This window comes from Gouania willdenowi, chromosome 21 (genome assembly GCF_900634775.1).
Source record: "Gouania willdenowi chromosome 21, fGouWil2.1, whole genome shotgun sequence".
NCBI classification, from domain to species: domain Eukaryota; kingdom Metazoa; phylum Chordata; class Actinopteri; order Blenniiformes; family Gobiesocidae; genus Gouania; species Gouania willdenowi.
The window spans coordinates 33,609,032-33,624,233 of record NC_041064.1 but is presented as its reverse complement, the minus strand read 5'-3'; the positions used below and the strand labels follow the sequence as shown (position 1 = coordinate 33,624,233).

The 15,202-nt window shown below is 37.1% G+C and overlaps 1 protein-coding gene across 2 annotated transcripts in view; it reads right to left on the bottom strand.

Annotated features, from left to right (window-relative positions):
- Nucleotides 1–411: 411 nt before the first annotated feature.
- mao (monoamine oxidase) overlaps nt 412–15,202 on the bottom strand; it is a 51,071-nt gene continuing 36,280 nt past the window's right edge. Inside the window, exons 7-16 of one of the 2 annotated variants that reach the window (XM_028436182.1) lie at nt 14,844–14,993; nt 11,909–12,068; nt 11,752–11,848; nt 10,246–10,299; nt 10,108–10,165; nt 8,802–8,899; nt 8,596–8,707; nt 8,242–8,304; nt 6,948–7,148; nt 412–581 (exon numbers count right to left, since the gene is read on the bottom strand). In XM_028436182.1, coding sequence (XP_028291983.1) covers nt 6,993–7,148; nt 8,242–8,304; nt 8,596–8,707; nt 8,802–8,899; nt 10,108–10,165; nt 10,246–10,299; nt 11,752–11,848; nt 11,909–12,068; nt 14,844–14,993 — 948 coding nt within the window. In that variant the 3' untranslated portion in view covers nt 412–581; nt 6,948–6,992. Of the gene's footprint in view, nt 582–6,049; nt 7,149–8,241; nt 8,305–8,595; nt 8,708–8,801; nt 8,900–10,107; nt 10,166–10,245; nt 10,300–11,751; nt 11,849–11,908; nt 12,069–14,843; nt 14,994–15,202 lie in introns of those variants that run through there. The other variant, XM_028436181.1, reaches the window with a different exon arrangement.

The window sequence follows — 15,202 nt, the reverse complement described above, 5'->3', positions numbered from 1 at the left end:
TGAATGTAGCATAAGTACATGCCAATGCAGCCAATGCCATTCACCCGCTCTTGTGACGTCATCAGCAATCACCGGACCCTGGACTAATCTGGCAACCCGGACACATTCGGTACTTACACCGGCTCGAGTCCAAAGCTCGCTTTCGGTGGCCATCTTGGATTATGACGTCACCAGCGCGACTGGACGAGCATGCGCAGAATGACCGCAATTAATTTAAAGCAGAATTAAAAGTTTACCAGAAGCAGGAATTATTCCATTCAGAATTAATATCAGAATAAACCATTTAATTTAATTTGGATATGTGTAACAAGGTCAGTTTAAAGATGATTTAACTTTTATTCTGAATCAAAGCTCTCATGTAAACATGACCATTGACTGAAACATGTTTTGTTTAATAAAACACAAGAATCCTTTAAGAGAAACAAAACTTTATTTCACTTTTCTTTGTGGGAGAAATGAAAGACACCAAAGGTCACAGGATTAACAACAGGGTGGGTTCCAGAGGAAATCCTGGAGGTTTGAAGAACCGCACGTGCTGAAGGTTCACGTTGGTGCTGGCTTTGTTTCTTTGCTTCTAACATCTGTAAATGACACAAAAAAAAATCTCCAAAACAAAAACAAAAAAAAAAAAACCCTCAGAGCCACGAGACATCATTGTTCAGTCTGAGATTACAATTAGCAGACGCTTTGATCCAAAGTTATACGTTTAAGATCATCATCCCACAGTGATGGACCAGGTCGGATTGGAACTCGTGACCCTCCGATTATAAGCCGCCCGCTTCATTAACTGTTAGACCACCACCACGGGTGCTCGGTTTTACACTAGGGTACAATACAAGGAAACCACAAAACAACACACACACCAACATGGTTTCACTTTCACTGGAAATGAACAGAACAGTTACTGCCTGCATGAAAACCTGTGACCAGCGTGGGTGACAGTTCACCTTCTGTGTGTGGTCCACGAGGTCCAAGAAAGAACATTTATTTTACTAATTATGACGAGACCACCCGGAGTGGCATACTTTCACTGTGTTTTCCAGTAGGGCATACTGTATATCCATACACTATAAATAACATCGAAGCCAGGCTTGGGACAGTAGCAGGTGAGTCTCACCCGCACTTTCATGAAAACAAAAATGTATCCCCCTCACTTTTTACAGAGAAATCCATTGTTAAAAACGTATTGGTTCAGTTAGATTGAATGGTGATCGAGCCAATCACGGTCAGCCATTTCATGAAGGTAAACAAAGAGTTAACAGTGATGAGTAAAGTAAGTGAAGTGACAAAAAATGAGGAAAAATTGGCAATAAATGGTCCAAAAGTGGCAAAAATATGGAAATAAAATAGTGAAAAATGACTAAAATGGGACAAAATCAGTCAAGTGGCAAAAGTAATTTACAAAAAAGTGGAAACAGGTGGTATGTAATGGCAAAAGGTAGCATAAATGAGCAAAATACGGCAAACAATAGTGAAAAAGGGCAAAAATGTGGAACAAGAATAGGCTAAATATATGGAAAAAAGGAAACAAGTGTTTTTTTTGGGCAAAAAAAGTAGCTTATTTGGATGAAAAGTGGTTAAGGAATGGACAAAAATTGGATAAAAGTGGCAAAAAGACAAAAATTAGGAAAAGGGATATTTATCGGCAAAAGGAAGCTACAATCTGAAAAAACAAAAAAGTGTCAAGATTTTTGGAAAAGGGGCAAAAATGGGACAAAGAAAGATGTAAAATGGCCAAAGAAAAAGGTAAATAGGGTTAAGAAATTTTCCTTTTAAGGTTTTCTGAGGGAATAATAATTAAAATTAAGAAATAAAGAGCCACATGTTGAGTATCACTGACTTAATAACAGCATTATCATGGTTTTGGTAAATTAATTTAATAAACTAAATGATTGCCCTACCCTTAGAACACCCTCACTTTTAAAATCGCTGCTTCACCATTGGACAGTAGCTTCGTGCAAGTAATTGACTCTTATATGGAAAACTGGGTCAGATTTAAGACCACAATCATGGAGTGGAGGGAAATTCAAAGTGTGATATTTCAAATGAACCAATCCCAACAAATTACCACTCTAAATGTTTGGAATTGTAAGTTCTACCTACAAATATATGTCGACATGTGACCAATATGCTAATTTAGTGGGTCACCAGAGGTCAAAAGATCGGACAAACTGACCCTTGCTTAAAATCTGAGCAATCTTCCAAAAATCCCCCATATCCACCTTAACAATGGGAATTGATCAGCCATGTGGGGCTCAAATAATAGATAAAAAATGTCCAAGTCCATTTTATGCCTAAAAGTGAGACATTTATGATATTTTGAGTGGTAATTTGTTTGGAACAGTCCATTTGTTAAAGAAATATCGCACTTGCATTTTCCCCAGCCAATAATTTGTGATCTTGAATCGACCCAGTCTTCCATAAATAAGAGTCACTACGCTACTGTCCCAAGCTTAGCGTCGATGTTTTTATAGCACATGGCTACATGGCCTTTAGGAAAACACAGTGACATTTTGCCGCCCCAGGTGGAAAATATGTGATCTGGCTCACGGACTATGTATGTTTGTATGGACTTGATAACTCAGAAATCGATAGTGTGCTTTTATTTTGTAGGAAATTGATGTTTTCGAGAATAACTCCACAGTCTTCTAACAACAGGGGTCTCTAAAGTAGTATCTAGATTTTAGATCTTTTAGAAATAAGAAATTGTGTTTAATTTTGGATTTGTAACCAGTGTTTTAATGGAAACAGTTTTTAAAATTGATTACATGATGTCAGAGGTGACGAGTAATGAAGTACAAATACTTTGTTACTGTACTTAAGTAGTTTTTTCTGGTATCTGTACTTTACTTGAGTATTCATTTTTTACTCCTTACATTTTAAAAACGTTACTTTTTTGAGCTTCGAAGATGACGTCACAACGTAAAATTACGCAAACCAACAACAGCGACGCTGCTTGTGAAAGGCTTTTCAGCAGCAACATCTCCATTACACAAACATGTTGGTAGTTTGAGCTTTAATCTGTTAGGCAGGTCCCATAGTTTTATGGTTAAATAAAAATGTTAAACTCAAAGATGCTCTGGGTTTAAATGAGCATTTGCTTTTTTTTTTCTTGAAACATTTCATTTATTATGAGTACTAAATTCTCCAGGTGTTCCAATGCACCAGTATTCTAAAAGTTCTTTAAAAAGATAAAAAATATGGAATTTGCTGGTTTAAAAACCCTGTTTTATTATTGAAGGGACATTTGTTTTAGTTTTTTACTTAAGTACATTTAGTAGTATGTACTTTTTTAAAACTTTTCCCTAAGTGAGGGGGCAACTTTAATACTTTTACATTCATCGGAATCAATTTTATTCAAGTATCAATACTTGTACTTGAGTACTGACGACTAGAATCTAATAAAAAGCTACATTTTACATTTTTTTATTAATAAGGAAAGACTGTTTAAAGCAGGTGTTTAAACTGGTCTAGTTTTAGGAACTCACTCTTTACCTACAGGCAATATAATGTACTTTTAGATGAATTTGTAATGATGTTTTCAAACACACACAGACATGGTGACAGACGTCGCCTCCTGCCGTCACAGACTCTGATGGGTCACATTTCTTAAAACAGTCTGATTCAGGCACCGCAGAGGGAAGTAAAAACCTGCTCAACACATTTACTCGAGCGACGGACAAAGTGGGCGTGGCTGAGGGAGTGTCGGAGTCACACAGGCACTTTGAGAAAAGACAAACAAAACCCCATTCCATTAAGGCACCACAGATAATAAACGACACTCATAGACACCAGCGATCTGTTGGAAACCATCGGATTCCTCCGATTGGATTTACTACGGCTACTGCAGTGATGCCTGATATTTATTTCTTTGCTCATATACAACATGCTGATACTGTCCAACTCTATCAACCAACACTGACACACGCAGGCGTTTCTCCTCAAACTCACACTCTGGAACCTCAATCCAGACATTACTACGTCAGTCTTTAGTTATGGGCAGGATACTCTATATCGTTATGTTCTAATATTATGCGGATATCAGGTCGATAAAATCATTGGGATGATATTATCAGACATCCCTAACTATGACATCAACATTTGATCTGCAACAGGAGACGTTTCCTCTTTAAAACAGGGGTGTTACACTCATTTTAGTTCAGGGGCCAAATATGGAGCAGTTTGATCTCAAGGGGGCCACAGATTTTAGGCGGGAAAACAAGTACTTTCAACATTATTTCTCCCCAGTTTGCACTTCTACGAATACATAAAGTATAAAATATGAAGGAAACCAACAATATCCAAGCAATAAGTGACAGACATCAGTCCCAACAGGACTGATAAGGGAAATGTTATGTAATAATTTGAGGAAAATTTAAGGATTTTGTAAGAATTTAGATTTTAGTTTAACATTAAAAATGACTGCCATCATGTGATATAAGCACTGAGAAACCTGTGAACAGCTGCAAATATTTCTTTTTTGTCTCCTGCGGGACGAATTGAATGCTCCAAAGGGCCGGATTTGGCCCCTGGGCCTTGAGTTTGACACGTGCTCTAAAGAGTAACACAACGCTGAGGTTTAGGCAGAAAATTTGAAAAAAAATGCCTTGATTATGGGCGGGGCTTCTGGAGCAGTTAAGACACGCCCAGTTTATACTATAAAATCTCCAAATAACAAGCTATGCTATGCTATGCTATGCTATGCTATGCTATGCTATGCTATGCTATTGAGCTACTCAATACTCACTATTCTCTCAATCCAACCTACTCGTCACAGATTGTAGAGTTGACAGGTGAGTTTTTATAAGAGGGGCGGAGCCAACATTGGCCAACCAAAACGTTGCTATTCTCCGCCAATAGCAAAATTCTATTTTATTAGCCGGGTTTTAACCCGTAGAGCAGGGGTGTCAAACCCATTTTAGTTCAGGGGCCAAATACGGAGCTGTTTATCTTCAGTGGGCCGCTGAAGATAGTAATTTAATCATTATTGTGCTCTAGTTTGCACTTCCACATATAAAAAAATATATACAACACTGATAATATCAAAGTAATAAGTGACACATATCAGTCCCTGCAGGATCTTCACTTTCAAATTATTTGATTTTGTGACCCATTTCTATGTAGTTTGAGGAAATTTTGTGGAATATTTTGAAGAAAATTGCAAGATTTTGGAAAAATTGAGAGTTCTTTGAATAATTTGATATTATAAATGTGAGCCCTGCTAATATTGTGGAGTTTCAGTGAATTTGTGCATTAATTTAGAGATATCTACAACAACTGACTTTTTTGCTTGCTGCCGCGGACCAAATTGGATGCTCTAAAGGGCCGGATTTGGCCCCCGGGCCTTGAGTTTGACACGAGTGCCATGCAGGGACTTTATTTGTTTTTCAGCTTTAGGTTTAGTTGCTCTTTAAACTGAGACTTTCCTTCCTGGAATGATCTTTATCGAATAAATCAGAGCTTCTGTCTGAACATCGAACACGTTTAAACACACATTAATATTCTATTTGGAATAATGCAGCTCATCTGCTCTGATGAAAATACATTCAAATGTTTAAATGTTACGTTCACTGACTCCAAACAGAATCTGCTCTTGTCTTCATGTCAACAAACTATTTCTGTCCTTTTCGTTGTGAGATTAAACAAGCTGGAAACAACGACAAATAACTTTCAGCTTTAATTTGAGGATTGTTGCCTTAAAATCAGGCGTTTTACACAGAATAAGATATTAAGAGTTAGTTCGTTTTAGTTTTCTGACAACAAAATAATTTATATTATACACAATATATTTAATATATTTTTAGTTTTGTTTTAGTAAAGCAAAGAAAATCCTTGTGAAAACAATGATCTTGTTGTTTGTCAATTGTCAGATCATACGGTAGTTGTGTGACACTTTATGTCACATTATTGCACGTTTTTAGTTAAATGCAGAGAAAAGTAAGTAAGAATGATATTTAATCTTATCTATTATGGAATTTGATCTGCTTCTTTGGTAGAATGTGTTGTAGCTAAGCTTGGTGTGTTGGACTTCACTTTATTCTGTCAGAAAAACATGTATTTATTTATTTTGTGAGAGACCACAACTGAATTAGTGAACGTAGCATGAGGAAAAGGTGATGATTTATTGTCTTTTCATATTAACATTTGATAAACAATGTTATAGGGAATTATTTGACAAAAAATAGGTCTCCAGGGCTAATTGAGGAGACTCATTTTAAAATGTATGATAGGGCTACATATTTAAGATTTTCTCCGACATGGTTTAGAATAAAACCTTATTGTTTATGTCGACATGGCTTTCTGTTTAAGGTTAAGTCGTGAAGTTTGTCCAGGTCCCTGCCCCGAAACAAGCCACGCCTACACAGCTCACTCACACGTGCTGTCCTTTGGAGCGGAACAGACTCAGAATTGTTTTTCTGGTTAGACTTTAGTGAGAACAAATGTTGGTATCCGTGTCGCTCAGCCCTAATTCATCATGTGATCAGTGATGGGCTCTAAAAACCTTCATCAGAGCATCTTTATTTAGTCTCCTGAAAAATGATAAGAAAGTAGAGAATTCCTGCACAGTTCACTTAAAATAAAACTAAATGTCGGCACTTAAAGCACATTTTGTTTCATGACAGTGAATATTCCAACTTTAAGGCTCAGAAAACGTTCCAATGTGACTAACGCAAACTGGATTTAGTTTTTTTTTTTTTTTTTTTAAAGAGCTTTCACTTCTCAGCTGGAGCTAATTGCACCTAAAATCATTGAGGTAAATTTGTACATACACACACACATGCACACATCGTGTAAAGATGGATCCTGTGGAGTGGTGACAGTGATCTGAATCCTTTTCCTTCATTGATTGTTGATTTTTTTTAAAAATGCACACAAACAAAGCATCTCTTTAACCTTCAATCGACGCAAGCACAAAGCATGTTAGCGTGACGTGCTACTCCAAGTACCCGAGCGGCTCGTGATCCGGCTGTGGAAACCGTGCATGGACGACTTTAGCTGCGAGGGAGAAGCCCCTTCCTGTAGGCCAGCAGGCCGGCGGCGGCGGCGGTGCTCAGGACGGAGGAGACGCTCAGGAACTTCAGGAAACCTCCAACTGAGGGAAGGTTCCTCTCCCAGAAGGACGACTCAAATGGAAGCGCAATAACATCCTGTGTGAGAGCGAAGAAGAGGCACAAAGGTAGAGGTGAAACACTGACAAGAAAAACATACAATTTTTACCCTGTATTTAGACAAATCCAACTAAAAGTTGTATTGTTGTTATTATGTAAATAAAGTAAGAAAATAACAAATTTGCATAATAAGCATCGGTGTTAGCACTGTTGCTTTTAGACCAGACATGGGCAACTGGCGGCCCGGGGGCCACATGCAGCCCGTGATCTAATTCTGTACAGCCCCCAAAGACAGTGCACAAAATGACTTCACAAACACACAAAATGACTTAAAGGATAACAAAAATACACTAAAATGGCACAAAAACTACAGAAAAATACACAAAATTATTCCAAAAGCCCAGAACAACAACAAGAATACACAAAAATGACTCCTAAAACACACAAACTGACAGAAATATACCTAAAAGGTCATCAAACTAGACAAAACAACTCCAAAACGACAGAAAAATTAATTAAAAAACAACAAAAATGTCTCTAAAACCCCACAAAAGGACATCAGTAATGCACAAAATGACTTCAAAAGCCTTTAAGAACAACACAAATACACTTGGTGACTTCAAAAACACATAAAATGACAAAAAAAAATGATGCACAAAATGACCCAAAAACTAAAAATAATTAAAGAACAAAAACACATAATGACTCCAAAAGCCACAAAATGACAGAAAAATACACAAAATGATATCAATAATGCACATAAACACAAAAAACTAAAGAAAAATATACTAAATGACTCCAAAAACCCAAAACAACAACAAAGATACACTAAAATGACTTCAAAACTACACACAATAATTGAAAAATATACTAAATGAGTCCACAAAACCAAAACAACAACAAAGATACACTAAAATGACTCCAAAAACACACAAAATGACAGAAATATACATAAAAGGTCATAAAAATAGTCAAAATGACTCCAAAAACACACAAAAAGACATCAAAGTACACAAAAGGACATGAATAATACACAAAAATTGAAACTAAAAGTGTAGGATTTTGGTGTCATTGAATCCCTTACACGTAATTGATAACTTTTGTGAGTGAAAGTGTTACTTCTACATCTTACCTGTGATTCAGGCTCTGTTTGCCAGATTTGAGTCGGGTGGATTTTCCCTAATGCACTCATGACCTGCAAAATACACACGGTGTCATCTGCAAGCAAACTGATAATAAAAAAACAACAACATCTGGAGTTGGTTTCTATCCCAATATATGAAACAAATTGATTTAAAAGACTGTGGAACATTGTTCTTTGAAGAAAAACATTTTTTTTTTCCAAATAAAAGGACTGGATTATGTTCTTACTTCTATTTGCTCATCCTTGTCTGGGACTGAGCTTTTAATCCTTGACTTTTAGAGGTTGCTATAGTGACTTGTTTTGTAAAGTGAAGGATGAGTGTTTTATTTTGAAGGCACTGACCTCTCTGGCTGCTCTCTCTCCAGCTTGAACGGCTCCTTCCATGTATCCACTCCACTCTGTGGCCGTCTCTGTGCCGGCAAAGTACAACCGTCCCACAGGCTCCCTCAGCACCCTAACACACACACACACACTCAGGATAAACAGCTAAGTAACAGTAATAATGTGGAACTCTTTGTGTACTGTGTGCGTTTGTGTGTGAAACTCACCGTCCGAACTGTGTGAGAATCCCTGGAGGAAAATAAGCGGTGTAGCAGCCTCCAGAATATTCCTCCTCACACCAGTTCTTCTCCTCGTAGTGAACCGGCTGTAAAACACACCACAGTGCAGGCGTGAGTACGCTCAGGAGTTTTGGAAATATTCAATAAATAGAAACATTTCACAGGAATTAATCAGTGGAATTAACCTAAAATTGGGAGCAATATATTAAAAAAAAACTGCATCATATCCAAACATAAATATTAGTATCCATGAAAAATAATATAATTAAAAAATAACATTTCAACAGATTTATCTAATACAATCTTAAACATTGCAAATTTGATTTTAAATGAATACTTTTACAACTGCTACTGATACTAATTGTTCTTCAAGCACAAACAGTATAATGCAGTATAATTCTTACCTTAAATTATTTGACAGAACAATCAATTCTTTCAAAACAAAAACATCAACGTTGAGTCAAATATTAATCATATGCCTGAGCCAATATTTGAATGTTAAATAAAACAACACAAGCTTTACAATAATAAAAACACTTTCAGACAATGACCTCTTCCTCCATTTCCCATGTATATAACCTCAACACCTGACTCTTCCTCTCTCCTGATATTTTCAAGTATACATTCATTAAATCTGGTCAAGATGATGCAAAAACATATTTTCCCAAATAGATTTAACAACCCAGTTAAAGGTCCCATATTAGACAAAGGTCACTTTTTAATGGTTTTCTAACAGTAATATGTATCTCCATAACCCCATTATGATATTGCTCCGTTTATGATGTCATAAGAGGAATAACTCCTCCTACTGCCATTTTGGGTTTTTTTTTTTACTGCAGAAGTTTAACATGATAAGTTGCTGGATGTAAAAAAATGTTTAGTGTAACGTTAGCACAGAAGCTAACACTGCTCAGTTACTGCTGCTAAAGTTGTCCATTAATGAGCATTAGTAAAATATATTAGGAGACTTTCAACTCCCAGAGCGGGGCATGAAGTGGGCGTGGCATACCTGGAAGCAGACTCAGAAACAGAGTGTTCTGAGGGGAGCGACTTTTTAGACCACATAAGATGGATGCCTTTGGGCCAATACATTTCAAATACTATTCTGTTGAGCTTCTGAGACAGTATAATATGACCTTTAAGGACCAACTTTCAATTTTGTAAAGTTTCCAACTTTGAAAATTCTTGGCACAAGTGGTGTAAATTAAGGATGTGCCAATCAACTGGGAACTGAACATGATCAGCTATAAAAACTGGCTCTGTGTGTGTGTGTGTGTGTGTGTTCCAAACTCACGTGTAAAGCTTCCTCTGTGCCGAGAACTCTTGAGTAAATGTCACAGATCCTCCTCAACCTAAATTAAAAGGCGTGTGTGTATTAGGGCTGAGATGATGAAAGCGTGTGTAGGTCATATTATTATATTGTCTCTCCTACCTTTCCTCTTTGGTCAGAGTGCAGAGTTCTCTACACTTACGAGCCAGGATGAATCTGCAACAGAAACAAACACGGTCACCATTTTACAAACACTCTCTGTTTATTGGGAATTTGCAGAAACTAAAGAAATGTAACAAGACCTGAATTGTTAAAAAAAATGTTTTAATAAAACCCAAAATATTATAACTGGTCAATAATGTAACAAACCCAAATGTATGTATATATATATTCAGGTTTTATTAATACATTTATTATTTATTGGCTGAAAATTCAATATCAATATATACCGATACTACAATACTATGCTACACATTGAGCTCTAACAATCCTTTTTGTAGCAAAACCAACAAGTATCTGCAACGGCAGAAGCTAGCTGCGCAAACTAAATTCAGACGGCAGTTCTAATGGTCGCCACTTCAACCATAACACTGGTTATGATCTCAAACTGTGTTCCAGCACCACAAGAAATCATTGGAACTCAGTTTTAACCTGAAACACTGACTGTTCATCTAGAGCTGTGACTGTAATAGTCTATATTATTTCACTGTATGTGGGGTGTTTGTGCTGCAGCTTGGTTAGCAGTGGCTAAGCTAGTTATCTGCTATGTGTGACCTATTTAGCTATTAACTCACTTACTGTCATTGATGTAAAAAATAAGCCATTTCAAATCCAAACGTTCGCTGTCATTGACTTAAAAATACGTCAATTGTGTTTTTTGACAAAGGTTGCTAGGGGACAGTGTGACGGAGTTCTCTCATGAATATCAGGCTTGTCCTATGATATGGTGACCAACTGGTGCCATGTAGGTGGCAGCAGCACACCTGTGGATGAAAGATTAGCCATGATGGCCAGAGGTCAGAGGAAGAGGAAAGGAGTATACGAGACAGAAAATGGCGCTACGAGAGTTGATGGTGAAGTTCACAGCAGCGCACACTCAACTAGAGCATGTGTGGAACTAAGCAGACTATTGAGAGTGTCGCGATTGTGAGAGAAAACGATCAACAAACCGGGGCAAGCGGTGACACTCGGCGAGGAGGAAGTTGCGTGTGTGGAGAATGACGGGGGGAAGAGACTTGGAGGACGGCCAAAATACAGTAAGAAATTCAACTCTGACCCAAATAGCAAAATAATAATAATTTTGCCGTCAAAAGCCTGGTCTCAGTGTTGTTTTTGTTGTTTTATAGTAGGAAACTAATGTTGAGGTGTCAATAAAGCAAAAAAAATAAATAAAAATGCCTCAAAGTCACTGACAGGATTTTTTAGAAAAAGTCTTTTTTCTCTGCTTTTTGTCAACTGCTGATTACGAAAGAACGAAGCAAGTTAGAAACCAACATTTTTTTCTGACAAAAGTAGAGAGTCTAATATTTCAGATTGTCATCGTACAAAATATTCTGTGGGTCTTTAAAAAATCAGTCAAAATGCTCTAAAATGGCTGGCAGTGAGGGGGGTAGCTGTTCTGAAAATGGCTGGCAGTCAATTCGTTAAGATAATAAACTTCATATTCACCCCATGATAGCAGGCACGCTCCCATCAGGTTTGGTGTCGTCCAGCGTCAGACCGATGGGGGCACCCTCCTCCTCGATCACCATCGTTCCACAGAAGCCTGGAGGAACGTCACATGTTCAGAAGCAAGCACAACACCAGCTGCTAGTTCTGTTCATACCTTTCTTCCTCCAGAAGTTCTCCTTGTAGTAGACCATGCACTTAATGACGGAGCCCATGGGCACACGGCTAATCAGCTGGTTCCTCAGCGGGGGCAGCTCAGGCGTGAAGTGCATCTTCAGGTTCAGAGCAGGAGGCGTGGCCACAATCACATACCGAGCCTAAGACGCAGAAAACAGAATGGTTAACCTTAACATCCACGCCCCAGAAATACTCCAAACTAATCAAACCCACATACTGTACTATACTGTTCCTTAACCCTTTGGAAAACGTGCAAAAACCCAAAAAGCGCTATCAAGTTAATAATCTGAATTTTTTACCTGTGTAGTAAAAGATTATTTAACTCTGATTATATGTTATACAGTAGTTTGTTATATAGTCTGGTGCGGTATGTCAGAAATAAAAGTCCTTAACAACATTGATTTTATTGTTTTTTTGGCTTGTTTAGTGGTCAAATAAACCTGAAATATCAGGGTTAAAATTGGCCGCCTCCAGGTTATTTTGAAAATGGTGATATAAAATGGGGTGTAGAAGCGGGAAAATTTTAACCCCAATATTTTTGGATTATTTGAACCCCAGCTAAGCCAAAAAAAACCTAGAAAATCTATTTTGGCAACAGAAATGGCCAAAGTGACATAGCGCACCAGACTAATAATTTGAATATTATTAATACGCAAGTTTAATTCCTGATATACAGTACTTACAGCATATGATGAGATAAAAAAACAGAAATACTGTATATAATGCAAGCACAACTTCAATCTATACATACAAGTGTTATCTATGGCAAACTATATAATAAGGACAATAAAACTTTAAATTCCAGGTTATTAACACCATGCCAGTCATTATCCAGTGCTATAATAGAGATCAGTGGTATTGGCTTTGTGATTTAAAGCTTTGTAGCTTGTGTTTGTTAGTTGTTAAAGGTTCAAGGAATTAACAAGACTAATAGGATCTAATAAGAAAGCCTTTAATCCTTCTTTAATGCTAATAACCAGTTTCAAACGACAACATTGTAAAGCACGCTGGGAAAACTGCACTCTATGACACAAATTCCATCTTTTTTGCTACTTTATTCTATTGTCCAAAGTAATAATTACTACACCCCCCCAAAAAAAGTCTTTTGGTCCTGCTGTGGACGAAAACCCTGAGAATTTCTCTTTATCTGTGCATTCTGATGGTTGATGTTTGCTGTTACGACAAAAATGTCTGAAAAGACAAAAATGACCAAAAAGGACCATTACGATAAAAATGTCTCTGATGACAAATATTGTGCATTACAACAAAAGTGTCCATTGCGACAAAAATATCTGTTACGACAAAAACATCCGTTATGACAAAAATGTTACGCACATCTATTTTATACAACATTTAGATCAAGGGTGCTCAAGTATTTAACTTTCAGGGACAGTTTTGACTTAGATTCTCAAGTGTGCCGGAGCAGAAAAATACTGATTTTTGGGGAATAAAAAATGCAATTTTAACAGTTTTGTTCTTATGTTTGGATTTTAACATTTAAGAAATATCTATAATTTACACAGAATATCATAGGTGTAAAACATGAAGTCACAGAAGTTAATAACTCCAGGATCTTGTACTACAAAAATCCTAACGTTTGTGGAAAAGTTTTTTTTTAGATCTATAATTTTTGAAGAAATTGTAGGTTCATTTAATTTCTAAAGAGCGACTTCTGCAAAAAATGGTGTAAGAATGAGCAGAGAGCAAATACAACTCCCTGCATATACATGGGGAGTGCCAGTATTTTTTTGTATTTGGAGAGACTGAGGTATCTGGTACTAAACATTATGGTGATTTACATAATGATCAGACCCTCCAGAAATTTGCAATGTTGCGATCGCAACTGTTTATACAAATTCAGCCAATGCTCGCAAATTCTGCGCAGCCCTGCAATTCTGTTCAATTCCCACAATTTTAACCAATCTGACTAAAGATTCCAGTCGCATCAACATCCGAAGCCTGGCAGCCACCATCAGCCGCCAGGAGTCCCCCGGTGCAACCAGAATCATCATTTAGTCTGGTTACAGACTGTGTCACAACAGCCAAACAAACTCTTTCAAGCAAAATAGCGTCAAACGTGTCTCACTAACGCAACTGTTTAATGATCTCCTGCTGCTCTAGAAGGAGTTTTAAAGAAAATAACCTGATTAAACCTCTACTATTATATATAATCTTTGATAAAGCTTCATTACAGGTACCGTCTAAAATGGTAGCAGTGGCTAATATCATTGGTGCTTGCGCCCCCTGGTGGTATCTCCAAGCACAAATTTACAAATTGCTGAATGCATGAGACTCTTCTGCAGAAAAGGTGTTTGTAGTAAAAGTCATGAGTGCATTGATGAAATTCTCAGAGGAAAAGAACCATTTATTCATTTTAGGATTTTTAGTTTTTGTTTCAAAAACTTAAACAAACTGATTCTCTGTAATATTCTCTGCACTGGAAACCTTTAAAATGTGATGGAAATAATCCATATCTTGTTAAATTATTGTGAATCTGAGCACTTTTCTGTATTCTATTAAATAATTCAAAGGTTTTTTGGCAAATTGACCAGTTTAAGCAAAGTTATAGAAAATAAAAAAGCCTCAAAATGTCGTAACTTTGCTGCATTTTTTTTAAAAAAGATGCCGCAATATCAGGCATTTAAGGCCGCAACAATCCCAGAAATTGGTCGCGAAATCCTGGAGGGACTGAATGATGCATGTTGCTGTAATATTTTCAAAACTTAATGTATTAAGCTTGAGTTTGACACCTCTGATTTAGATTATAGAATGTCAGGGCATATAATTTCGTTTTACCATAATAAACAATTCACAAAAGACATTTTACAGAGCGACTGAAAAAGTGCTTCAGTGAGGAAATCTGATGAGTCGACCTTTGTGTTTGGATAAAAAGGCTTAGCTTCAGTCCAACTCACCATGTATGTGTGTTTGTCCACCGTGTCCACCACCACCATGTCTCCACTCTGGTCGATCCTGCAGACCGGAGACTCCAGTTTCACCCGTTCATCCAGCTCTTTGGCCATGCACTCGCTGATCTGACTGGAGCCGCCGGCAAACTTCCTCTCCTTCAAGGTGAGGTGAGAGAAAGATTTAAAACACATTCATAAATAAAGGTTTTATTTCATTCAATGGTAGGATGTTATCCTGGCCTAACCGAATCCTTTCTTTAAAAAATTGAAAGAAATTGATGGAGGATGTAAAGTTTTAAATTGCCGTGCATATCCAGTCCATATTTGACTCATTTTTTTTAACGACAGTTTTAAATCTTCAGTGT